General features: G+C 53.2%; 1 protein-coding gene across 6 annotated transcripts in view; it reads left to right on the forward strand.

Annotated features, from left to right (window-relative positions):
- Positions 1-26,840, forward strand: part of KCNAB2 (potassium voltage-gated channel subfamily A regulatory beta subunit 2) — a 96,497-nt gene that overhangs the window by 41,474 nt on the left and 28,183 nt on the right. For 4 of the 6 annotated variants that reach the window (XM_043485087.1, XM_043485090.1, XM_043485089.1 and 1 more), the window contains one exon: positions 25,988-26,031. In XM_043485087.1, the coding sequence (XP_043341022.1) occupies positions 25,988-26,031 (44 nt within the window). Of the gene's footprint in view, positions 1-7,401; positions 7,859-16,971; positions 19,172-25,987; positions 26,032-26,840 lie in introns of those variants that run through there. The other 2 variants (XM_043485091.1, XM_043485086.1) reach the window with 2 other exon arrangements.

The raw sequence follows: 26,840 nt of genomic DNA on the forward strand, positions 1-26,840 counted from the left end.
CAGAAGTGCCAGAGGAGAAATGTCTGTGAAGGCCAATGGTTAGAACAGGCTCAGTCACTGCTGCTCATTCTTTGGGTCAAAGCAAGCTCATGACCAAGCCCAGTGTCAAGGGGAAAGTATACTCCCCCACCCCAGGGGAGAATCACAGTCACGTGATACAGAGAAGGGGAAAGGATGGGCCACAGTCACGTGATACAGGGAAGGGGGAAAGGATGGGCCACAGTCACGTGATACAGGGAAGGGGGGAAGGATGGGCCACAGTCACGTGATACAGGGAAGGGGGGAAGGATGGGCCACAGTCATGTGATACAGGGAAGGGGGAAAGGATGGGCCACAGTCACGTGATACAGGGAAGGGGGGAAGGATGGGCCACAGTCACGTGATACAGGGAAGGGGGAAAGGATGGGCCACAGTCACGTGATACAGGGAAGGGGAGAAGGATGGGCCACAGTCATGTGATACAGGGAAGGGGGAAAGGATGGGCCACAGTCACGTGATACAGGGAAGGGGAAAATGATGGGCCACAGTGGTGCAATCCTGCTGTTCCTGTTGTTCAGTTGCTAAGTCGTGTCCAACTCTTTGTGACCCCATGGACTGCAGCACACCAGGCTTCTCTGTCCTCCTCTATCTCCCAGAGTTTGCTCAAACTCATGTCCATTGACTCAGTGATACTATCTAACCATCTCATCCTCTGTGCTGTGCTGTGCTTAGCCGCTCAGTCATGTCTGACTCTTTGGGACCCCATGGGCTGTAGCCTGCCAGGCTCCTCTGTCCATGAGGATTCTCCAGGCAAGAATACTAGAGTGAGTTGCCATGCCCTCCTCCAGAGGATCTTCCCAACTCAGGATCTTCCCAACTCAGGGATCGAACCCAGGTCTCCCGCATTACAGGTGGATTATTTACCATCTGAGCCACCAGGGGAGCCCAAGAATACTGGAGTGGGTAGCCTATCCATTCTCCAGGGGATCTTCCCAATCCAGGAATCGAACCTGGGTCTCCTGCATTGCAGGCGAATTCTTTACCAGCTGAGCTACCAGGGAAGCCTTCTCATCCTCTGCTGCCCCTTTTATGACATTGTTGCGCTGCAAGAAGATCAAACCAGTCAATCCTAAAGGAGGACTGATGCTGACTACAATCTATCCCAAACCTAAGTCACTCTAATAGCATCTAGGAGGCAAACAGGTCTTGGGAGAGTCCAGAGAGCTGTTGGAGGTTCGAGGATGAAGTGAGTGGTCAGCTGGCTGAGAGTCAGGGAAGGTGTCATAGAGCCTGTGAGCTGGACCTTATTCAGGCTGGACAGAATTCAACACACACACCAGTAAGAGCATTCCAGTAGAGGGGACAGTCTGAACACAGCTCAGAGAGGTACCCAGAGAACAGGAAGTGGCAGTCACATCATCTGGGCCTTCAGGGACAGGACAGGAAAGAGAGTGACCAGAGGCCAGGCTAGAGAGGCAGATGAGGATCTGAGGATGGAGGGCCAAGAATGCCAATCAGAGGAGCCTGACTGCCTTTGGTGGGCACTGGGGAGACATCGATGGTGTTAGAGCAGGGCAGGGGGCAGGGCTCTGCTGCAAGAAGGAAGCATAGGAGCAGGGGATGAGAAGGGGGGAATGGGGAGGCTGGATGTGGGAGCCAGGAGAGGTGAAGAAGGGCTGAACCACTGGGACCATGGGAGGACAGAGTGGAGGTTATGAGGAGCCAGGTCCACAGGGCTTGGTGTCCGAGGGCAGGCGTGGAGGACAATGTGATGAGAGGGAAATGGTGCCCAGGAGAAGGAGATGGGCCTCATTCCAAGCAGGTCAGGCTAATGACCACCACCCAGCAGTGAGGCCACAGTGGCCACTTCCAACCTGGGCATGACATGTGACACAGAGGCCACGGAACTGACTGTGGGCTTCGGTCTTTAAGAACCATCCCAGGGGCTTCCCTGGTAGTCAGTGGTTAGGACTCTGTGCTTCCACTACAGGGAGTATGGGTTCAGTCCCTGGCCAGGAAACTAAGATCCCGTAAGCTGCATGGTGCAGCCAAAACAAACAAAAATCTAAAGAAAAGAGAGAGAAGGAACCATCCCAGGTCCATCATGAAGACCTTTCCAGATCATCCCCCACTACCAGTCACCTCTACTTCCTCATCCTCGCCCAGCCTCACATTCTTTCCGCTCCAGATCTGGGGGTGTGATCCCCCCACTCCTTGCAGCCACCCCGATTAGCAGGTGTGTCACGAGGTGATCAGCTCGGCCTCTGTCCAGAACCCCATGCCACTGGCACGATTTCTCAGCTGGAAGATAGTGTCATACTGAGTCTTTGGGGGGCAGGGATCCCAGGATGACATGAAGGGCCCCTGTGGCCATGAGCCCAGAATGGGGACTCAGCATAGATCACCCCCAGGCTCAGCCGCAAAGCGTCTTCTGAACCCTAGCTCAGGACAGTGAGGAAGGGTCTCCGTGTGGTGTCTTCACAGCGAACTGCAGAAACCTTCTGTCCATATGTAGGTCCTGGCAGCATAGGACATACAATCTGGGGCGCGTCCCGGAAGAGGGAGGCAGGGCGTCCATCTGTGTGTGCTGAGGGCCTGTCTCGCCAGACCCCCACCCATTCACTGTGGGTGGTGGTCTTATGCTGTGGGCCCCTGGGCTCCCCCATTTGCAGATAGTTAAGAACGTGGTGGGAAGAAAGCCAACCAGCCTGGATCCCTTCCTCAAAGACCAGAAAGCCCAGCCTGCGCCTCCTCCCAGGGTCCAGTCTCTCCAGGCAGGGGAGCATGCGCCCAGGGGAATGGCAGGACCCCAGCCGGTTCCCCCTCCCAGCCAGAGCGCAGGAGGCTGCCTTGCCAGACTGCACTACGGAACCGCACTTCCCGGGCTTTTAGGGGAAGAGGCGCGCTCGTGAATAATTCAGCCTCTCTCACTGAGATGCAGACGCCCTAATAGGACTAATGGACTCACTGCCTCCAAACCCGACCCTTGTGGGACCTCTCATTCACCAACTGCTTCTGACGTCCTGCAGTGACACTCCCTAATGAAAGAGCTGCCGCATCAGCTCTGTAGATGCCTGGTGAGCCCTAGTAAATCAGACTGTGTCCCTTTTAACCAGCAGACGCCAGCGAGGCAGGTGAGTGGTCCCTTCAGCTCAGGAGGCAAGTGGCAGCCGCCTCCTTGGTGGGGGGGAGATGCTGCTGCGGGACAGCCACCCCGGGAATGGACAGCATTTGGGATGCATTTGGCTGATCTGAAAGTAGACCCTCTATATATTTTCAAAGTGGGAAACCTCAAAAAGAAAGCTAGTCCTAGGTAACCACAGGAGGAAGGAGGGTGGGCGTTCTGCTGCTTAAGCCTGCTTGCCTCCCAGCCCTGCCTCTCTGCCCATCTGGGGGACCTGGACTCCAGCTGGTACCCCGTTGGGTTCCCCATTAAGACCCAGCATTTTCGAGTTTCCCCAAGAATGATGGCAACAGGAGGCTGGGTGCTGTCTGAAAGGTCTGTTTGGAAACACAGGCCTGAGAGAGCTGGGGGCTGTTTCTTTGGGCCTTGGCTTACTGATGGTTCTCGAGCAAAAATGATTTTGTTTTTCCCCTGATGCAATGCCCTGCATTTTCGAGTTGTGCCCCGGAATGATGCCGCATCAGCTCTGTAGACGCCTGGTGAACCCTAGTAAATGATGCCCCCTGCCTCCATGCGCGCCCGCTTTGGGAACTCTGGCCGGTTTCTCTGGTGTCCAGACACATGTTGCCATTTCAAAGAGACCTTCCGGGTTCCTTCTGGATCCCACATCTCGGGCTGTGGTGGCTCCCAGTAAACAGATCTCGGTTCAGGAATCCCAGGTGGAAGGCTGTTCAGCAAGGTTGCGATTCCCGCGGCTTAATGAGGTTAATGTCTTCTTTCCATTTTTCTGTGTCACGGGGTCCCTTCACATGAATTCCCCAGGTCCCCATCCACAGGGACAGATTTGCAAAAGGCAGGCCCCAGTGCAGAGGGGACCCTGTAGGGTCTTTAGTTAGCAATGGTTGTTAAGGAAAGCTAATTCTTCTTGAGGTGAGTGGGCAGAGTGGCAAAGAGGAGGAGAGAGAGGTTGGGGGTCACTGAGAAATCAGGTGGCCAAGGGAGGAGTTCCAACAAGGGGTGTCTTCCTGGAGCCCCTCATCCGAGCACCCAGCCCTGCTTGCCTGCGCAGGAGCCAGCTTATTTCCCTGTCCTCTCCTGCTGGGCAGCACTGTCACCGCCAGAGTCCCTCTGTGTCTTGCCTCCCTCAAGGACCTTAGGACGAGGAAGGTGTCCCAGCTCCATCCTCACTGTGCTCTGCCCCTGGGGCACAGACCCCTTGTGAGCACTGCAGCCTTGCCCTCCACCCCAGGCCAGGGGCCACTGTGCCCACCCACAGCCCACGTCTCCTCCCACAAGTCCCCTGACCTGAGCCTGCCCTGTGCCGGGGGGACCCTTTCACCCAGCGGCAGGCTCTGGGCTCCCTCTGTGTGGCTGGTGGCCCTACCCCACCCGCGGGCCCCTCCCAAGGCCACTATAACACAAGATAGGAGAGATGACAGGCAGGGGAGACCCCAGTCCCCACAGAGATAGTTGCTGTTCAGTCTCTAAGTCATATCTGACTCTTTGCAACCCCATGGACTACAGCATGCGAGGTTTCCCTGTCCTTCCCTATCTCCCAGACATGATTGCCAGGTGGCAGTAGTGGTAAGGAACCCCACTGCCAATACAGGAGACCTAAGAGACATGGGTTCAATCCCTGGGTCAGGAAGATTCCCCGGAGGAGGGCATGGCAACTCACTCCAGTACTCTTGCCTGGAGAAGCTCATGGACAGAGGCGCCTGGTGGGCCAGAGTCCATGGGGTTGCAAAGAGTCAGATATGACTCTTGAGCAATTTAGCATGCACAAGATTTGGCCTGCACGAGAACCCTACAGAGAGGCTCCCTCCAATTCCTGGCAGCACCCACCAAGTTTGTCTCATTAGGAATGTGTGACTCTGCAAGACCAGGGGCAATGGATAGAGTTTACATTTCGTCCTGCATGGCCCCTAGAACCACTCAGGCCCATGGTAAGGCTCCTGCCTGCTGGCTGGTCTCCCCTCCACCCTGTCTTGTGTATTTTTGTGCCCACGCCACTTATCATGACTGGTACCACGTTCCACGTCTCATGGTTGGCAGCCACCTCCCACACACAGCACTCTCCCACTGCAAGGCCAGCCCCTGTCCAGTTATCCAGGATGGTTCCATTTCGCCCACAGCAGCCAGCACAATAGGCCTCTGCCTGTCCCAATTCACAGATGTGGAAACTGAGGCTCAGAGTGGTCCAGGTACCTGCCTGGGTCACACCAAGCAGGTGACACACAGGGCTGCCCCTGCCCATAACTGGGCCACTCAGCCACACAGTTACTGCAGCCCTGAGGCTGTGGCTAGATTTCTGGAGCCAGACCAGGATGGCTTTTTGCGGGTAATGTCTTGAAAGCTAATGGCTATTGATCTCAGCCTGGCTGGGCTGGGCTGGGAATGTGTGTGTCTGAGTTTAACCCTGTTTTTCGGGAGGTGCCCTGCAGCTGCTCCCCACCCAGCTGGTCTCTCTGAACACAGACCCCCAGGGAAGCCAGTAGTGGTCTGCTTTTGCCCCACGCAGGCCACGAGTCACAGGCTACACAGCTGCCTCTGAAGCAGCTGCTTGACGGGTTGTGGGCAGCGTGCATGTGGAGGGAAGGAGGGAGTTGGTGCTGCCCACCCCGAGGGCTTCCGAGGTGCCATTTCCTGGGCCACCCCCCCACACCTCGAGCCTGGGGCCCCTCTGTTGTCGGCAATGTGATTCTCCGGGAAAGTGGGGATTTTTGTGTTGGGGTGTGCCTGCCGGCAGAAGCACCCATCAGAGAGACCTTAGTCTAAACCCTGTGGGAATCCAGGGGTTCCAGGCCTTGCAGCCCCCTCCCCGTGGGTCTGAACCATGGTGATGCAAGTCCTGGCCAGGAGAAGGCAGCCTGTAGAGAGCTTGGCCTGATCAGGGGCCAGCCCAGCCCCTCCCCATCAGCTGGGCCAGCCCAGCCCCTGCTCTAGGTGCTTAGCGTGCTTGTACACAGTAGTGAAGGTGGACAGAAGAGTCCCTTTCTTCTTGGACCTGACTTTCAGGAGGATCAGCTTAGCAAACAAGGTGATAGAGATACCTGTGGTCTGACAGGTGATGACACCTGCCACGGAGAAGGGGCATTGAAGTGTCAGGTGGGGGTGGGGAGCTCACATGAGGAAGGACCAGCCCAGGCGGCTCCAGCACCATCTCTACCCTCAGGGACTCTGCAGCTGTCTCAGGCCCCAGGATAGCCCCCAGCCCTTCCCAGGATAATGGAGCTTGTTCTCCCTTGGGGCACAGGTGGGGACAGAGCTGGTCCCTCCACCTCCCGGGCTGGCCCAGCTGACCCAGCTGAAAAGGTGAATCTCACCTGACTCAGTGATGGTGACAATACTGGGGCCCCTGTGCAGGCATCTGGGCTGGGATGGAGGTCCATGGTCGGTGTAGGGGGGAGAAGGGAGTCCCTGGACTGTAGCATAGCCCCTGCCTCCTGTGACCATGTCCGCGTTGCCCGGTCAAAGCCCCTGTAGGATGTTAACGTGCAACCATGGTGCAGCCCTTCACTGATCCGTTCACATGTGTGTGTGCATTGACACAGGGCAGCATTCCATGCACACATGTGTTCCCCTCGCCTAGTCTTTCTTGACTCTGCCTCCTGGGGCTCATTGCCTATCAGTTCACGCAGAGACACCTCACTCCTGAAGGCTGCACAGATTTCCATTCTATGGATGGACCATCATGTACATAGCCAGTTTCCCTATTGATGGACACTTAACGTTTTTAGTTTCTGAGTATAATCATCCCTTCAGGTGACGATTTAGCAGTGGGTTTTAACATTTAAGCTTTGCAATTTCCCAACCTTTTCCCTCCCCCTGCCCCCGCCTCACTCCCTCCTTAAATGCATCCGCTCAGTTTTCTGTTGCAAAAACTGAACTGTGACATAATTCTTTTGCGCATGGAGCCAAAGAACTGCGCTGGCGCAGTGGCGCTTTCTACAAGCAGAGAATGCCGGTGTGGATAGCACTGCTTTCACCAGTCTGTGAACAAGTAGGGCCTTCCCCGGGGGTGCGACACCCCCGACAAAATCACACGAGAGTTTGCTTCAGCGACAGGTGTGCTTACGCTGCTTCCGGGTTGGCCCTGTAGCTGATTTTATCCAGCGAACAGCTCCTGGGGCGCCGTAAAGTCCTCCGCTCTGGGGGCCGGGCTCTCTGCATGCTCCTGCCCTGTTCTCATCTGGAGCGCTCTTTTGACATCGCCCACCTAGAACACAGCTTCACCCGTGCTTGTCTCGTGGGTGCTGGGGACAGAGCGGGTGGCTCAGCCAGAGTTCCCCGCCAGCACAGCTTTGAGGACCAAGAACCTCATGTCAAGAGGTGGTTACATCCCGGGGCCGGGGCCCTGTCCCCAGGGCCCAGGACCCCTGGGTGGCCGCTCTAGCTGGAGGATGTGTCTCTGCCGCCGCCCCTACCCCCAGGGCCAGCGTCCAGCCCAAGGAACTGAGGTTGGCATAGCTCTCTAACCCATCACCACTGGGCGTTTCCCATCCGGACAGCGGCGGCTCCCAGGCCGGGTGGGACCATGTTGTCCATGACGTACAGCGAGAGCCTGAGGAGCGTGAGCAGCAGGTGTCACTCGGACTGGGCCCTGCACCCCGTCCGCCAGACCGACACGCTGGAGCTGCAGCGGCTGCGGGAGGTGCGGGCGGCCGCCCAGGCCAGGAACATGGAGAGCTTCCTGCGCATGCACGGCCTCTCCCTGGAGGGCTGCACCGCCCGGCGCACTGGCATGAAGTACCGGTAAGGGGCGGGGCAGGGCGCTGGGCGGGGCAGGAGGTCCCCTGGACGAGGCGAGGGCTGCGGCGAAAGGGGTGCAGCCCAGGAAACAGGGTAACCACTTTGTTGTCAACTGAGGTAAATTCTTGGGGTTTAAGAATACTGACCGTAGGGCGTCCCTTGGCGGTTCAGTGGTTAGGTCTCCGAGCTTCCACTACGGGGGTCATGGGTTTGATCCTTGGTCAGGGAACTGAAACCCCACATGCTTCGTGGCAGGCCAAAAGCAAAAGCAGAATGCTCACTGTGGAGGAATGTGTAACAGAGGAAAAACGAGGGTCTGCACAGTCCTCTCCTCCAGAGATAAGCACTGCAGTGTTTGGTGTCTCTTCCATGGGGAGACGGTGGTTTTTTGAAAAAACTTTGCAGCAGAGTATACTTACTATGTCATCCGTCTTCTTGCTATCTCACTGGGATGTGTTAATTATTACGGGTTGACTAATACGAATTGCTCCCCAAATGGCTCAGTGGTAAAGAATCCGCCAGCCCATGCAAGAGTTGCAGGAGATGCGGGTTTGATCCCCAGGTCAGTAAGATCCCCTGGAGGAGGGAATGACACCACACTCCAGTATTCTTACCTGGAGAATCCCATGGACAGAGGAGCCTGGCGAGCTGCAGTCCATGGGGTCGCAAAGAGTCGGACACGACTTAGCAACTGAGCACAAGCACGAAGCACTAATTAGGGGAAAGTCCTCGATTCCTCATCTCTACCCACAAATCCATGGCAGTATCAGACCATGCGAGGTCCCAGGGACCAAGATGTGCTTGGGTTGGGCTGTCCTTTCCATGGGAAGTGTTTTTCAATAGGTGGCCTCTGAACTGGTTGCTGTGACTACGCTTAAAGCTGTGATTAGCAAAGGCTGTGGTTTGGGTGTCCCTGGTTCTCGGATGATGGGCTTGTAGGGCTCATTCTGTTGGAAACTCAGAAGGACACTCTGTTTAGCTCGCTTGTCATTGGAATCAGCATCTGTGACAGTGTACCGACCCACCCCCTTTCTCCTCGGAAAGTGGCCAGAGAGCCCCAGAGCTGGCAGCTGAGTCTGTAAATGACCAATATTCAGCTTTATTCCTGTGCCTTCCAGGGACAAGCACTGGCCAGAGCCAGTCACCCAGAAAAAGCCTCCTCCCCACTTCTGCTCAGTCTGTGTTCAGTTGCCAGATCTAGCAAATAAAAATACAGAGCACCCAGTTAAATCTGAATTTCAAACAAATAACAAGTTTATGCCCTAATCGGGACATACTTACACCAGAAGTTATTTGTTGTTTATCTCAAGTCTAGATTTACGTGGGTATCCTATATTTGATTTGATTTCCACCTACCACAGACCCCAGGCGTTATCTGGCTATTCTCTGGAGACTGGAACAGAGACCAGCCCTGTTGCTAAAACATTTTCTCCTGTGGACAAGTGTTTGGGTCTTCAGGGGTCATTGCATGAGCACGTGGTTGTCATTTAAAGATATAAAGCACTTCTGCCCTGAGTCCAGTAGGTGGCAGAATTCTTAAGGCTTTGCATTCTAAAAATCCAGACGTAAAAGAAAGACAAAGGGTCAGCGAGACTGGCCCTAAGGACCTCCTGATTCTGTTGGAGATTTCTCAAGAGGGAGAAGAGGGTCTGAATTTTCTTCTTTTTTTGGGTGGGGTGGGGAGCTATCCATTGATGTTGTTCTTGCTGTTCAGTCACTAAGTCATGTCCGACTCTGCAACCCTATGGACTGTATCACACCAGGCTCCTCTGTCCACGGGATTCTCCAGGCAAGAATACTGGAATGGGTTACCATTCCCTTCTCCAGGGGATCTTCCCAACCCAGGGATCAAACCTTCATTTCCTGCATTGGCAGGGGGATTCTTTACCACTGGGCCTCCTGGGAAGCCCAAGTCATTGATTGTTGCTGTTCGGCTATTTGTTGTTCAGTTGCTAAGTTGTGTCTAACTCTTTGCGACCCCATGGACTGCAGCACGCCAGGCCTCCTTATCCCTCACTATCTCCCAGAGTCTGCCCAAGTTCGTGCCCATTGAATCAGTGATGCCTTCCAACCATCTCATCTTCTGTCACCCTCTTCTCCTTCTACCCTCAATCTTTCTTTCCCAGCATCAGGGTCTTTTCCAATGAGTCAGATCTTCACATCAGGTGGCCAAATTATTGTAATATCAGCATCCTTTAATTAATTCAGAAATATTTGAGGACCTACTTGACTCCAGGCAACAGGCTTGCAGACATTGCATAACCAGGACAGACAGGGTCCCTCCCCACCCTCTTGGATGTTCCATCCTGGTTGGGGGGTGACAGAGAAAAAGCAGATAAATGGCCTAAGAGAGTCAGGGAGGCCAGGGACAGCTGAGACTCCAGCCATCTGAAAGGAGGACCACTGGAAGTGGTGGGGAAGAACCTTCCAGTTCAAGGGGACAGGGGAACATTTGAGAAAAGAAGGCCTGGGCCAGAGTGAGGAAGACAAGAGCAGTAGAGGGGAGGCCAAGGGAAGAGGCCAGGGGATTGTCCTCCTCCTGGGAGACCCCAGCTCCATCAAGTATAGATATCATTTGTGATGGAGGGTGCCCTGGGGTGAATTATGTCCCTCCAAATTTCATCCACCCAGAAGCCTAGATTGTGAGGCTACTTGGAAATAGGATCTGTACAGATGTAATTAGATGAGCTTACACTGGAGTCGGGTGGGCCCTAAATCCAATGCCTGGTGTCCTAATAAGAGGCCCAATGAAGATGCACAGGGAAGAGGCTTTGTAATGGTGGAGGCAGAAATTAGAGTGATGTGGCCACAGGCCAAGGACTGTGGTCACCAGAGGCTGGCCAAGGCCAGGACAGACCCTCCCCTGGAGCCTACAGAGAGAGCCCTGCCATGCCCACACCCAGATTTCAGCCTTCTGGCCCCCGTTGATGTGAGAGAACCAAGTTCCGTTGCTCAAAGCCCCCCAGTTCGATGAACTCTCTTGCAACAGCCCTAGGACCCGAACACAGCTTAGGGTTGTGGATCCTAGGAAAATGTCCTATTTTCCTGACACTCTAAGAAAAAGGTCTGTGTCACATCTGAAGCTTGATGGACTAACAACCGTGGGGCTGAAACACCCTGAGAACCTTGCTTCACAAGCAGCAGGGTTGACAAGAAAACCACTTGAGCCTTTAGCATCTGATGGGCCAGAGGTAGTCACACTGTGGGGCCCTTTATTCATCTGGTGGATTTCATCTGGCTGTACCCAGGAATTTCAGTTAACTGGGAAGAGAGCCTCTGGAACCATGGCCACCAGTTATGAAAGATCCCAGATAAATGCCCTTCCAAGGTTAATGTTCCCAGCAGCAGCTGGGCTGGGACTCTGTTAAACCTGGTCTTAAATATTAATGTAAAAAAGATAACGCCTCCAGATAAGTGCTGCCTGGTGGAGCAAGGCGAACACCATACCGCTGGCCCAACACATTATCAGTTGAACTGAGCCTGCAGCTGGGAAAAGATTTCATGTTAACTTCACCCTTTTTTTAAAAACGGTCCTCAACTCCTGCTGTTTAAAAAAAAAAAAAAAGGCACTGAATTTTAAAATCTCCACAGTCCCTGTGTCAGCTCCCCCTTCCCACATCCAGCTGGCTGCAGTGATGGAGGGTCCGGATGTGTGGCCTGAGACAGGGCAGCAGCTGTGGTCGCGGGCCCACGTGGTGCCAGGTGGACACTGGACCCTGGTTCAAGGACGCTCCTCTTCTGCCACACACGGCCCTGGGAAGGAACCCAAACTCCCCACTGGATCCCGCACACGCTGCCTCTGATTTTGGCCTGTACTCCTTTTTTTCCCGCTCAGGGTGCGCCTGTCTTTCATTCATATCTCAAAGGAACTCACTGCATCCCGCAGTCCTTGCACATCCTCAGTGTCCCCCAGAGGGTGCATCCTCCAGATTTTCACAGGGCCGGCTCCCTCCCATCAGCACAACTTTGGCCTCAGAGAGACTTTCCCCACCACCTGGTCTAAACAGATGCCCAGTGAGTCACCCTCAAGCCCACTAACCTCTTGCATTGTTTTTGCGCGTCTGCATCCCGCTGACAGCATGACCTTTGTCTGTTCTCAGCATCTAGAGCGGTCCAAACTTCTATAAGTACTGGCTGGCTGGTGTTTCCCAGTCTTAGTCTTAACCCACTTTTCAGAACATTCTCCTTCTGGAAATGTCTCTTTCCTGCTGCTTCCTCGGCAGCAGGACTGGAAGCTGCGTTTGAGACTCTCTGCTGCGGCCTGGAGGGCAGGGAGCCCTGGGCAACGAGCCTTGGCCATGAACTTCTGGCAGGGTGCAGGGTCCTACCTTCCTGCAGTTTTTGACTCTAGAGTGTGGCCTCTTACCACTAGCCTCTTACAGGAATCACAGACAGTATCTGATTCGTGGTCAAGTTCATCAAACAGACTTGCTCATTTATTCACAGGAGGTCACTTCAAGCTTGGCCAGTCAGAGAAAACTTCCTTGAAAAATCTGGGAAGCCAGGTGTGTCTTAAAGGATGGGTAGGAAGAAGGAGGAGGGGCAGGAGGAAAGACAGGCGAGGATTGGTGAGTGGACCAGTCTCGGGTGACAGGCAGGGCAGGTCTACCTTGAGCTGGTCCTATATCAGTGTTAGGGGTTGCCCTAACACAGCACACACCACACAGAAGCCCAGAACAGCAGCTATTTATTCTCTCACGATCGGGAGCCCAGAAGTCCAAAAGCCAGGGGTCAGCAGGGCCACACTCCCTCTGAAGGCTCTCGGGAAAGATCCAACCTTGGCTTTTTTTATAATTTTAATTGGAGAATGGTTGCTTCACCATGTTGTGTTAGTTTCAGGTTTACAGCCAAGTGCATCAGTTATACACACGCACATATCCAGTCTCTTTTAGATTCTTTTCCCATTTAGGTCATTACAGAGTACTGGGTAGGTTCCCTATGCTGTGTAATAGGTCCTTATTAATTACCTATTTTGTATATAGTAGTGTGTATATGTCACTCCCAATCGCCCAATTGGGAGTGGAAAACAGTGACAGGTTTTATTTTCTTGGGCTCCAAAATCACTGCAAATGGTGACTGCAGCCATGAAATTAAAAGACATTTGCTCCTTGGAAGAAAAGCTATGACAAACCTAGACAGCATATTAAAAAGTAGAGACATTACTTTGCCAACAAAGGTCCATATTGTCAGAGTTTTTCCAGTAGTCATTTATGGATATAAGAATTGAACCATAAAGAAAGCTGAGTGCTGAAGAATTGATGTAATTCTTTCCAATTGTGATGCTGGAGAAGACTCTTGAAAGTCCCTTGGACTGCAAGGGGATCAAACCAGTCAATCCTAAAGGAAATCAACCCTGAATATTCATTGGAAGGACTGATGCTGAACCTGAAGCGCCAATACTTTGGCCACCTGATGGGAAGAGCCAACTCATTGGAAAAGGCCCTGATCCTGGGAAAAATTAAAGTCAGGAGGAGAAGGAGGCGACAGAGGATGAGGTGGTTGGATGGTATCACTGACTTGATGGACATGAGTTTGAGCAAACTCTGGGAGATAGTGAAAGACAGGGAAACCTGGTGTGCTGCAGTCCATGGGGTCACAGAAAATAGGACATGACTTAGTGACTGAACAACAATAGCCCTTCCCCTTTGGCAACCATAGGCTTGCTTTCTATAATATGTCTGTGCTTCCTTGACTTTGTCTATAGACACATCACTCCAATCTCTGTCTCTGTCTTCACATGACTGTTTTCCCTCTGTGTGTCTCTGTCAGTCTCCAAATTCTCCTCTCCTCATGAGTACAGCAATCATTGGATTTAGGGCTCACCCCAATCACCTCCTCTTTATGTCATGACATCTACAAAGATTCTTTTTCTGAAGATGGTCACATTCATGGGTGCTAGGAGTTAGAACATGGACTTGTCCCTTTGGGGGACATGTTTCAACCCACGCTAGGTCACCAGGGCTGACTCAACTCCCAAGCCTGCAGGAATGTCACTGAGTGTCCTGGCGGGGAACCCAGCTCTGGACAAGTCATGTGGTCTCCCCAGGTCTCAGTGTCCCCATCTGGAAAGCAGAGACTATAGTCACTTCCTCATAGAATTGTCCTGAGGACTAAATAAGGTAGTGATGGAAACCAAAGCTCCAGGCTTGGCTCCTGGTGAGAGAGAAACCGTCTTGGAGTATCATGGGTACCAACAGAAGCACCTGGAGAAGCATCTCATGTTCTGTGTGGCCATCAAGCAGATGGGAAGCGAGGGAGGGAGGGAGAGAAGTGGTGAGACGAGCCAGTCATTCTGGAAGAGCTGCCGTGCCATGATCCAGGGGTCTCCCCAGCCCCCTGGGGCAGGTTGGGATGGATCCCAGGCACCATGCCAGAAGCTCCTGTTGTAAGGAATTCTCTTTGGTGGCATTCTGTGGACACAGCAGGGCTTTTACTCGGGGTGGCTGCCCCTCAGATTCATCACGGCAGGAACCAGCCACTTTGTTTTAACAACAGCAGGTCCTGGAGAGGCAGAAAAAGAACCCCAAATCTGCTGTGGCTCAAAACCATCCACACTTCATGTTTCTACACCAAGCCCTTTTCTGGGTCTCACTTCTTCACCAAAACACGTTTGAAAGGAGAGACCCTTTGGAGTGACATTTAATTGTAGCAAGTTCAGGTTGAGGTCTTATGCTTTTGGTTTTCCCCTCTTGTCTTTTCTTGTGATTTTCTAAGTACATTAAGAGTTTGTGACCCCTGTCTGAGGCACGTGGAAAGTTCCAGCTGTGCAAACCCACCCGCCCAACTCCTCCGTTCAGCAGTTCTCTGCTGGACCCGCCACATTTGCCCTGGGTTCCCGGGGCAGGTTCTGAGGTCAGACGTCCATTCCCACCGTCCCCACAATGCGTTACAGAGGCTTGAGCGGAGACTGGGGACTCTACACCGGGCCAGGTGCAAGAGTCCTGGGAGAGTGGCTCCTGTGTGGCCCCCAGGCCTCTGGTATCACTGGGGAGGCTGAGGTCTGACACCCAGAGGAAGGAAGGTTTATTGGTGCTTGAGAAGCGGGGGAGACTGCTTCACACGGCATGTACTATCTCAGCTGATGCCAGGGGATGACAGGGAGTTAAAAGGCAGGGAAACAGGAAGGGCACTGCCATAGGGAACAGCAAGAGTGCAGGCCCAGAGTCTTTTGAAAGCGTTGACATTTTTTTTCAGTAACAGCTATACTGAGATATAATTCACATACCATATACCCATTTGTTGTTCTGTCACTCATTCATGTCCAACTCTTACAATTTAATGGTTTTAGTATATTCATATAACTGTGCAAAAATCGCCAATTTTGGAACATTTTTGTCACCCCCATAAGGAAATCCCATACCCACATTAGCTATCATTCCCTGATTCTCCACTCCCCCCACCCCCTAGAGTCACTAATCTGCTTTCTGTCTCTATGGATTTGCCTATTCTGAATGCTTTTTTTTTTTTTTGGCTGCACTGGGTCTTCATTGCTTTGTGCGGGCTCTCTCTAGTTGTGGTGAGCGGGAGCTACCCTCTAGTTGTGGAGCACGGTTTTCTCACTGCAGCGGCTTCTCTTGTGGCCAAGCGGAGCACGGGCTCTAGGCACATGGGACTGATTCAGCAGTTGCAGTGTGCAGGCTCAGTAATTGTGGCACACGGGCCTAGCTGCTCCGAGGCAGGTGGGATCTTCCTGGACCAGGGATCAAACTCGTGTGCCCTGCATTGGCAAGCGGATTCCCAACCATGGCACCACCAGGGAAGTCCCCTGAACATTTCATATGAATGGAATCATACAGTACATGGCCTTAAAGAACCCGCCTGCCAATGCAGGAGACCTAAGAGACACAGGTTTGATCCCTGGGTCGGGAAGATCCCCTGGAGGAGGAAACTGCAACCCACTCCAGTGTTCCTGCCTGGAGAATGCCATGGACAGAGGAGCCTGGTGGGCTACTGTTCATAGGTTCTCAAAGAGTCAGACTCGACTGAAGCGACTTAGCATGCCCATGACTCATTTCCTTCTCTTAGCATGATGTTTTCCAGGATCATCCATGTTGGGACCTGTGTCAGTACGTCATGCTTTGTATGGCTGAATAACATTCTACTGTGTGGATATAGACTACATTTTGTTTGTTCGTTCGTTATTTTATCTGTTGTTAGACATTTGGGTTGCTACAACTTTGGGGCTGTGATGAGTAATACTGCTGTGGACATTTGTGTTCAAGTTTTGGCATGGGCGTTATGTTTTCATTTCTCTGGGCACATACCTAGGAGTGGAATTGCTGGATTGGGAGGTGAGATGGGTGACCTTTTACACACTGTGGTGACTAAGTCTTTGTGAATCTCACTTAAAGCTCAGAGGACACCATCTGGTTAAGAGCAACCCTGAGGAATCCATAGTGAGATGCTGTCCCCTGTGGGATCCATAGTGAGATGCCGTCCCTTGTGGGATCCAATGATTTGCCAGTGCACAGAGAACCGAGTGAGATGGAATGAAGTAGAGGATCTCCACACCCTTCAGGCCAGTGCATAGCATCACTCAAATCTCTTGATAAAAACACAGCTTCCCAGGACTGCTCTGGCGGTTCAGTGGTTAAGACTTCACCTTCCAATGCAGGAGGTGCAGGTTCGATCCCTGGTCGGGAAGCTAAGATCCCACATGCCTCGGGGCCAAAAAACCAAAACATAAAATGGAAGCAATATTGTAACAAATTCAGTAAAGACTTTAAAAATGATCCACATCGGAAAAAGAAATGCATTTTCCCAGGCCCAGCCCTAGAGCTGCTGATTCCGTAGGTGTGGTTGGGGCCCAGGAATCTGCATTTGTAACAAGCTCCTCTAGCATCCTGCTCAGGTATTGAGCACCCCTGCTGTGGACTGTAAGCTCCACAAGCCTGGGGAGGAGCCAGAGACAGGGTCTTTGCCACCTGCAGCCTCTTCAGCAGGTGTGTGGGCTTCCTGAGAGCCAGGGTCTATTGTCTTCAAGTGCAGGGCCCAGTTGGTAGAGGGCCCAGCTCGTAGAGGGGCCAGCACTGCAGCCTGCCCTGCCTCCTTCCCATCGCCCGTCACCCGAGGGACTCAGGGACCCACGCCAGGCAGGTGGAAGAGGAAGGCAGCACTGGCCTGTGGATCCTGAGGGGCCCCTACTGGCCTCCACAGGTGGCGTCTGTGACCTGCCAGGGCCCCCTTGGCAAAGGTACCAGCTCTGCCCTCCTTTGTCCCCAGGACCAGGTCCCCCCCTGGGGAGTGGTTCCTGCTGCCGAGTCAGGCCATGGGGAGGACAGACAGGGTACACTTACCGATTGGGGGTGGGGAGAGTCTCTCCCAAGGGCCTCTCCTAACTCCATGGCCAGAAAGCCCTTCTTCTCTGCTGAGGGATAGTGGGAGTGCTTCCTGAGGACCGGACCCCAGTGTGAGCACTTTTGTGATCTGAATGCCCTGGTGACCTGCACTGGACCCAAGAGCACTGAGGCTTGGGGAGGGAGTCACTTGCCCCTGGCTGCCCAGCTCGGGAGCAGCGGGGCTGGGACTGGACGGAGCAAGGTTTTATTATTAACTTCTCAAAAAGGCAGGGCCAGATCTGAGAGCAAGTGCAGCCACCGTCCTCTGTGAACATCTCAGGGTGGCTTCTTCTCTGAGTCCTGTCAGAGCACAGGCTAGATAGCCAGCAGGCGTGCAAGGTTCCTGCAGAGCCGGCTCCTGAGGGACAGAGTGGTCCTCGGGCCAGCCACCTCATTCTGTCAGTGGAAGTCCAGAACTCAGAGATGGCGGGACACTCGCCTGGGATCATACAGCAAATTAGCAGCAGAGCCTGACCACCTGCCTCCCATCCACCCTCTCCTTCTCAGTCACAGGGCAGGAAGGGACCTAAAAGTCAGCCATGGCGAGGGCCACCCTGCAGGGTGAGAGTGGCATGCTTGGGGTCAGAGAGCAAAGCCAGCCCTTCCTGCCAATGGGGGCATCTCTCAGGGTTTCAGGGAAGCCCTTAACCTTGTTCCAGAAGAGCTTGTTCCCATCTTCATCCTGATCCCCTTAGTGTGGGAAAGGAGGCTGGGCTAAAGCAGAGGATTTTCATTCATTCATTCATCCATCCTTCCATCCATTCATTCATTCCTTAGTTTATTCATACATTCACTCTAAAAGTGTTTATTGAGCCTCAGCTGCAAGCTAAGTACTGTGAGAGGGCTGGAGCGTCTCAGGTCTCTGAGACCGCAGGCTTCTTTCCTCACTTCACCTGGGTCATTACCATTCAGAAAGAGTGGCCCTCTCTCCTCCAGATCTCTGGTGATTTGACTTCTTGTGCCAAAACCTGGTTGCAGCCTTGTTTTCTTGGATGAGAATCGCCACGGGACAGAGTTGGCCAGGCCGACTGCCTGCACGCTCAGCCGTCCACTCGGCTGCAGTGCCTGCCTCGTCCAGTCCCAGCTGAGCAGCTGTCAGCCTGGAGCACCCGTGCCGGCCTCCCGGGGATCGGCCAGGGCAGCCGGGCGGCTTGTGCATCCGCTTCATTAATAATGAATCGCCAGACGCCTCCCACACCTCCCGCGCCTCTCGCCAGTCACCTCATTGACTTGGTGGGAGTCTCAACAGCCACGGTGAGCAGACCCAGGCTCCCTCTGAGAGACCTGGGGAAGCCTGGAGAAGCAGCTGCTTCCCGAACCCCCTGGCTGCCACACTGATGGGAGACACCCTCCCTCCCCCTCCTGCTGTCAGAGGACGGCAGTGTCGCTCATTGGTCGCGAGTTACTGGCAGCCCAGCCCTGCTGGACACAGCTGGGCTGGGGGTTCAGGCGGGCAGAGCCAGACCAGGGTGGGGCAGAGGACGGACCCGCAGAGAAGGGAGAGAAAATGGCATTCCCCCCCACCCCTGGGTTTCTGAGTTCTATCTGATCAGATCTTCTCTAGCACATTTCTGGAAATTTGACTCTCTTCTGTCTGAGACCACATGGGCTTTTTCTACATCATTGCCTTTGGAAATCTTCACTTCTGGCAGCTCCTTCAGCTTCTGGGATAAAGTCTTGTCCCAGGCGGAGAGGGGCTTTCAGGGGCAGATGACCTTGGAGCCCAGAAAGAGAGGGGACGTGGTCAGGAGCTGATCGCCGGCGACATGCAGGTGTCCTTCGTATGCTCGGAGCACGGCCTCAAGGGCCGGGGCCCTGAGGAGCGGCTGGGCCGGCCAGCGGCCAGCAGCCCCAGCCTGGGCACCCGAGGCCGCTTCCGTGCAGTGGCCATGGTGGCCCGGAGCCTGGGACAGCTGTCGGTGCAGAGCCTCCCGAGCGCAGGCGACGCCAGCGTGAAGCAGCCCGGGATGAAGTATAGGTATGCAGTGCGCGGGGCTGTGCGGGGCAGGGTTGCCCTCCCCACAGTGTCTGGGGGAGCTTGGCAGATGTGGGGGGAGAAATAAAATCGAGGTCAGGGTCAGGCCCCGGTTTCTTCCCCATCGTTGGTGGGGAGGGATGATGATGCCTTTTCTCTCCTTCTGCCTGTTTGTTTCCCTTCCTGGGGGCAGGGGCTGGGGGTTGTCACTAGAGCTGAGCACGCCCCACCCCATGTCAGATACTGTGTGATACTTCCTCTTCCTGGCAGCCCCAGGGCAATGACCACAGGTGCCCTGCCCTCCCCCTGGGCACACAGGCCTCAGGAATGCCCCCTGAGTGGTCTGATACCTTTGCAGCTAAGCCACCTTGACAAACCTCAGTTTAAGAGTCAGGGATATAGGGTGAACCATGTGATAGAGTTAATCTTCCCCCACTCCTTGACCTGAGCCGAACCCCAGACCCAGATTCCTCTACAGCAGGATTCAGCCTCTGCAGGGCACAGGCAGCAGCTGGAGTTCTCTGCTAAGGGCTCAGACCTGGCTTCTGTGTGTCCCTCTGCTTGGGCCCAGCCCCCCACGTGCTCTGGGGGGACTCTGTACGTAGAGAGCATGCAAAGGTCCAGTGTCAGCGGGGCCTTCCTGACATTCCTTGCGGAAGCCCTTCCTTCCTTGCCCTACCCAGGGTCTTGCTCAGATGCCCAATGGGATGCCCCCAGGTGCAAAAGGAGGGCTGGATCTGAACCCTGGACCCCTGGGTCACCCAGCTAGAGGTCTGGCCTTCCTATAATTTTCTTAATAATTTTTGTTGAAGGAGAGTTGCTTTACAATGCTGTATTAGTTTCTTCTGTTTACAGCAAAGTGAATCAAGTTTATATATACATATACCACCTCCTTTTTGGATTTCCTTCCCATTCAGGTCACTGCAGCATGTTAAATAGAGTTCTCTGTGCTATACATTGGGTTCTCATTAGTTATCTATTTTATACATAGTATCAATAGTGTATATGTGTCAATCCCAATCTCCCAGTTCCTCTTCCCCCTCTTTCTCCCTTGGTACCCATATGTTTGTTCCCCACATCTGTGTCTCTATTTCTGCTTTGCAAATAACAATGGAATATTATTCAGCCATAAAAACAAATGAAATTGGGTCATTTGTAGAGACAAGGATGGACCTAGAGAGTGTCACACAGAGTGAAGTGAGTCAGGAAGACAAAAGCAAACATCATGTATTAGTGCATGTGGAATCTGGCCTTTCTTACTCACGAGTTTCTCTGTACTTAGAGCCTTGAGTGCTTTGAGAATGATGTTCCAGGGAAAGGGTAGTTCTTACCACAAACCATCTTCATGAACCAGAAAAGCTAAGTTAGGTCCCTGGTTTCCAACTCTGCTCTCTGAGACTCAAATCACATGGGCCACCAACCTCAGAAAAGGCTGCAGAAGAATCTGGTTGTATTGGAGGAGGATGGGTTTCTAGCTGGTATTGCTGCTGCTGCTAAGTCGCTTCAGTCTTGGTTGGTACCAACTTGAAAAGTATTGAAAGAATGGATCCTAAGAAATGAGCTGTGTGGCTTAAACCTCTAGCTTAAACCTTAAACCAGTGCCCAGAAAATGGACCTCATGTGAAGGACCCGTGTCATAAGTCCCAGGCCTCCTCAAGATGAATTCTGGGATAACAAGGCCTTCTGCATCTCCACCTGTAACCCTCCTGCCCTGGATCTTTGGGGACATTTGACATGCTTTTATGGGTCTTTGGGGTACAGAGCTTTTGTTCCCATCCATCCTCTCAATTCAGTAAGGACAATTCAGAGCAGAATTCTCTTCTAGAAACTCTGGTGGTTTATCTTTTGTTAAGTGGGAACCAAAAACAAAGAGTAAACAGAATCTATTTTTTAGTTTAGATACATGTTACCTGCCGAGACTTTTAAGTCAATCCTAAGATCATCAAAAGAGTGAGACCATTTCTAAAAGTATGAAGGATAATGTACACAGGAAATGTGGCTATTGACAGGATTTCCCTGCCAAGATCTTAAGATCCGTTGAAGATTGGACATCAAAGAGCCTGAATGCTTAAGATTACTGTGTGCACCTATGTGTGTACATCTGTGTGTGTGTGTGTGTGTGCATCTATGTGTGCACCTATGTGTGCATCTGTTTATGTGCACTTGTGTGTACATCTGTGTATGTGCACCAGTGTGTATGGATCTGTGTGTGCATTGGTGTATGTGCATCTATGTGTGCATCTGTATGTGTGCACTTGTGTGTGCATGTGTGTGTGTGCACCAGTGTGTGTGCACCTGTGTGTATCGATCTGTGTGTGGATCTCTGTATATCTGCAACTGTGTATGAATCTCTGTGTGTGTGCACCAGTGTGTGTGTGTACCTGTGTGTATGTGTATCTGTGTGTATGCATGCCTGTGTATGTGTGTGTGTGTGACATGTTGGAGGCACTGAAGGCAAGACAGGCAGTGTAGGGAGGTGCTCGCTGGGTCAGAGGGTTCAGAGTCTGAGACCCCAGCCCCAGCTTTCCACCCTGGGGGACCCCACCTGTCCTTACAGGTGGCAGGGCCTGGGGAGCTTGCCTTGGTGGTAAGAGGGAGAAGGTGGGCTCATTTCCTTGTAGGTGTATAGTCTCAGAGCTGAAATGGAAGTCAGAACCCAAACCACCAGACACCTCTGCTGAGCACCGGATCCCTGCCTGATGGGGTTGTTCCATGATGACTCTCCCAGGATCACAGCCAGGGTACATGTAGGTGGGAGCTACAGGGGGCCTGATCCAGGAACACCCACTACTGACCACCTCCTTAAGGAGCTGGCCCTTCACAGTGGCACTGAGCGTGATGTGGCCTGTGCCACCGGGGTGCACATTCTTGCCAAAGGGTCCCTTTGGCACTGAGCAATAGAGATGCTCAGTGTGGAGGAGGGGAGACCCCAAGGCCTGTGAGTAAAAAGAGGGTCCAGCACTGGATCCTGAGGGTCTGGTCCCAGGCCTGGGCTTCTCAGCCCCACTTTAAACCAACAAGCACCCCCAGGACCTGTGGCTGCCAGATGCAATCTGATGGCAAAGGTCTGGTAGCCCAGGTCCGTCGTAGGAAGCCTGGAGTCTGGGGGCGGGCAGGGCTGTAAACAGATAATCCCCTGCAGGGTGACAGCTGACAGGAAACCCCAGCATCCCTGCCCATCAAACCTTCTCCAAGGCCAAGTTGCTTTCCATCACCTGACCACATTTTTGTCCCTTGCCCAGATGGCTGAAGTTAAAGGCCCTGAACAGCTATTTTTAAAGGATGCATAATTGCCTAGAATGTGAAATGCAGTGTTTAAGGGTGTGGCCCATTGGGGTGGAGGGGGGCGGTGCTGCATGAAAAACGTCACTGTTTTCCTCCAGCAAAGGTTAAATCCCTGAGTCCTCATTAGCCATTTTTCCAGACCACAGGAGGGCCAGGAGACAAATTAATAAAGACTAACATTATCGGGGTTTAGGGATTTAGCCAACTATTATATCACTGTGGCGAGTTTTAATTAGGGGAAGAAAACCTGTAGGAAATGCTTTCCCCACGTAGAAAGTTGTGAGTGGCAGCGTGTCTCCAGCCCAGGTCCACACGAAGCTGTGCTCTGTTGGGCTGCCCCCACCCCCACCAAGCTGCCGTATTTATAAAGCTTCCAGCCCGGAGATACCCTGTCCTTTCTCATTCCTCCTCCGGAGGCCTGGCAGCGGATGGCAGAACTAATACCATCATTTTAACAGGGAAACAACTTGAGCGGGGTAATTGCAGCATGGCGTGGTGTCCTAGTTTTGCTAAATTATTCCTGTGGGCGGTGGGTGGAGCCACAGCTGCATCACCAAGCACCCTACATCCGTCCGAGGAAACTCGGAGCCCCTTCTGATGGGCAAGGGCGGTCGCCTCTCTTCAACCACAGACACAGGTGGGCTCAGCCTGCTGTCCTGTGTCCTCACCTGTCTGCTACTAAAGCCGCCCAGCCCCTGAACAAGCTGTGCATGCAGGCACTTAGTTGCACACTGATGAAGGGCAGTTGCAGGAGGACAGGCCTAAAACTTCACCTTCTGCAGAACCTGGCCGGGAAATTGCTCCTCCACCATCATGCCTGAGGGTGGTTTTAGAGAGGCGGGGGGCTCAGTCTCCCTCCCAGCACCTGGATTTATCCAGACCAGGTGCCCAGGTCTTCAAACACCCAGGCATCACAAACAGGGTTCTAAAGGTTTTCATGACTGTGCTCATTTCCAGGGAAGGCTTCTCAAAGGGGTTTATGACCCAAAATGGTTAAGACTACTGATTAGAACTTTTAGTCCCTGATGCTTTGTTATCGGACCACTCCTAAGCAGCATTCTAATTTCTCACCCGAAGTATTTTCTCACTGGTGTAAGATAAACTAGCTAACCTGCTAAAAAGAACTGGCCTGATGCAGGGTCTATAAGTGATGTCATTGTGCTTTTCTTTCTTTCTTTAATTCCTTTTTAATTCCTATTTCTTTATACATAACAAAACACAAGTTCACTTTCTACTTAGCAAGCAACATCAATTCAAGCATGATTTAAACTATATAAGAAAATATTTAAAGAATGTGTTCGAGTCATCAACTCTGGAATTTCATACATACTGTATTTCAGATCTCTCCTCTCAAGTCTGAAGCTAAATCAAGAATATTCCAAGTATTTTTTCCCTGTTTTTGGAGATATAATTGACCCATAACATTGCATAAGTTTAAGGTACAATGTGATGATTTGATACATTTACCTGTTGTGACATGATCGCCACCATCGGTTTAGTTAACATCTATCACCTAACGGAGTTATGAATCACGCCTCTTTCTAGGGTCACAAACCAAGTGGCTCTGGGTTGGAATATGCAAGCAATGCTGAGGGCATTAGTAGATTATTTCACTGATTTATAGAAAAAAAATAAACACAAGGGGAAACTTGAGTTCCTTTTTTAACGTGGTAACATTTAAAGCCTATTTGATTTATACATTGTTTCTCAAATAAGGAAAAGGCTGCAGTCCACCCCACCCCACCCCAGTGCTGTGCTTTCTTGAAAATGAGACTCCTGCAGAGTCAGTGTTCTGTGTCCCTTTGCCCAGGCGCACATGTTATCCCATTTCATCCTCACAGCAACCCCCTGAGAGAGGCAGCATCTCAAGCCCATTCTATAGATGAGCTCACTGAGGCTTCAGGTGGTTACATGATACACCCAGGGGCAGGCATACAGCCAGGAAGGTCGAAGCAGAGTTTGAACTACAGCTTCTGAGCCTCTGCCTGTAGCCACTGCCGATCCACTCCCCTCTCTGGAAAAGAAAACAGCTGCTATCATGTCCTCATTTAGGAAAAACTACCAGCATATCCTGTAGGAACAGTGGGCCAGTGGCTGGGCTGATTTTCATGGAAATGTAACGAGAAAGCTGGGCAATTTAGAACTACTTAAATTTGGTGACAAACTGTTATCAAACTGCTTAGGAGTTTATTCTATCCACCCCCAATCAACAACCAGCTGTGATGTGGGCAGGGTCCAGGGATCTTGTAACCGGGGAAACTGAGGCTGCAGAAGGTCAGAGAGGGGAGGGTCAGGCTAGCCCCACATCTGCTTCCCAGGGGGCCACCCACGTGGGGTAGAAAAACAGGACACAGCACCCACTGAAGTGAGAAACATCCAAGGGCCCTGGGAAAGGAGGCTGGGGTCCACCCTGTGCATCTCTCACAGCTCTCTGGCTTCCCACCTGTAGGGTATCACAGCCAAGGCAGGTCCCAGGACCGGGATGTCTCAGGAGGGAGGTGGACTTGTGCCCTGCCACTTGTTAACCTCACCATCCAGGCGGCTTCCATAAAAGGCTGGAGAGGGGGCCACCACTGGGGTGGGGAGCGTGTTCTCAAAGTCTGGGTGGAATCCAACTTTCTCCCAGGGTGCTCTTCTGTAAAACAGGATATCAGAAAAAGGGGATTGCCTGCCACACTGAGCTTTTGGGGAATCGGTGACAGGGCCACCCTGCCCGCTGCCCTCGGGCAGGCTCCAGCCCAGCCAGCCTTGGCGGGAGGGACAGGCCAGGCCGGACAGGAAGCCCAGGCCTCAGCAGGGCACTGCCGCCCTCTGTGACCCCCTGAAGGCATTAATGACAGCCTGCAGCTGGTCCCCATGGGCCCGGGACAGGCCCCATCTGGCAGGCACTAAGCAGGCCTGTGGTGGGGCCCCAGGCAGCCCACGCAGCTGTGGCCACTAATCCTGACCAGGACGTGTGCCACCAGGGGTCAGTCTGGCTCTTGCCCTCCTCCGTGGCTCTGGCTGGGGGTCAGGCCTGCTGCGGGCACGGGCGCCCCTCCATGGAGCTCTCATCTCCCCTGATTCCTCCTACAGAGAGACAGGTCCAGGGGCCACATGGCCCAGGGGATGTGAGACTAACTTGTCCTGTACTCCACGAAGAGGGGAAGTGAAGATACACAAAACGCAGATGTGGAACTAAAGAAATGCAAAGAGAAGCTTCTCACGAGAGAGGGTCCGCAAGGCCTGACCCAGTCTTGTTTCAGCCCATGAAACAACACGAGGCCCATTCCATGTTCTCCCCCAACGGTGGCTTCCAGGGCCCTGCGGTGGTCACAGCATGGCCTGTCCCAGCAACATGGCCATGCCCTGGTGTGTGGGGTGGGGGACAGATGGACCTTTACCCCAGGGTGGGTGAGCAGCAGGCTTCTCTCCAAAGGACCCCTGGCCTTCAGAGCCTTAAACGACATGCGTGGGGGGTTCGGGAGACTGGGCAGTGGAAACAATGGGTCCTGCCCTTAGCTTCCGAGAACTCACACCATGTTTGTCTTCCAGGAACCTGGGCAAGTCGGGCCTGCGGGTCTCCTGCCTGGGGCTCGGTGAGTGTGGGGGCCTCTCAGTGCCGTGGTGCCCACAGAAGCAGGGGTGGTGGGAAGGCTGAAGGGGTCACCTCTGGGGGTGAGGGGAGGGAGTTTCACCCGGAGCCAGGGTTGGGGGAAAGGAGAGGCTTGGTTGCCATGGCAACCAAGAGGCCATGGGGGAGGGGCCTAGGACAGGGAGGGGGACAGAGATGCAGCCTTAGTGAACACCAGGGCGCTCTGCACACACAGCCCCCTGCCCAGCAGCAGAGAACCAAGGAAGCCCCCTGCCCCCCAAGCCAGCACCTTCTTTCCTTACATAACAGGGTCCCTCATGAAGAGCAGTCAGATTTTGCCCTTTTTTTCCTTTTGCCAGATATGATCTCTGTTCTGAGAACATGCTGTCTCTCCACCTCACAGTGCACATGTACACACACACACACACACACACACCACCCAGCAAGTGTGAGGACACAGCTGTCAGACCAGCGCATCTTCAAAGAGACAGCCCTAGCCCTGCTGCCCACAGGGTGTCCCCGGAATAGGAGTTGCAGTGGCAAGAGCCCCAACAAACCCGTCACAGCCCACCAGCCAGCTGCCTGCTCTGGGCGCTTACTGTCCCCTTCGTTCCTTGGCCCCAAGAGACAGAGACTTGCCCCAAAGGCCAGGAGTCCACACGTGCCCAGCACACGCTCACACAGAGCAGCAAGGTGGCCCATGGCTGCCTTCTCCCCGCACTGCCATGTCCGGCTACCTGAGGTCTAAGCACCCTGGGAAGAACTAGCATCCCTGGGGGCATTCTCTGACTTCAGCCTGTGTCTCTCCTTCCA

The sequence above is a fragment of the Cervus canadensis genome, chromosome 13 (assembly GCF_019320065.1).
Source record: "Cervus canadensis isolate Bull #8, Minnesota chromosome 13, ASM1932006v1, whole genome shotgun sequence".
Lineage (NCBI taxonomy): Eukaryota > Metazoa > Chordata > Mammalia > Artiodactyla > Cervidae > Cervus > Cervus canadensis.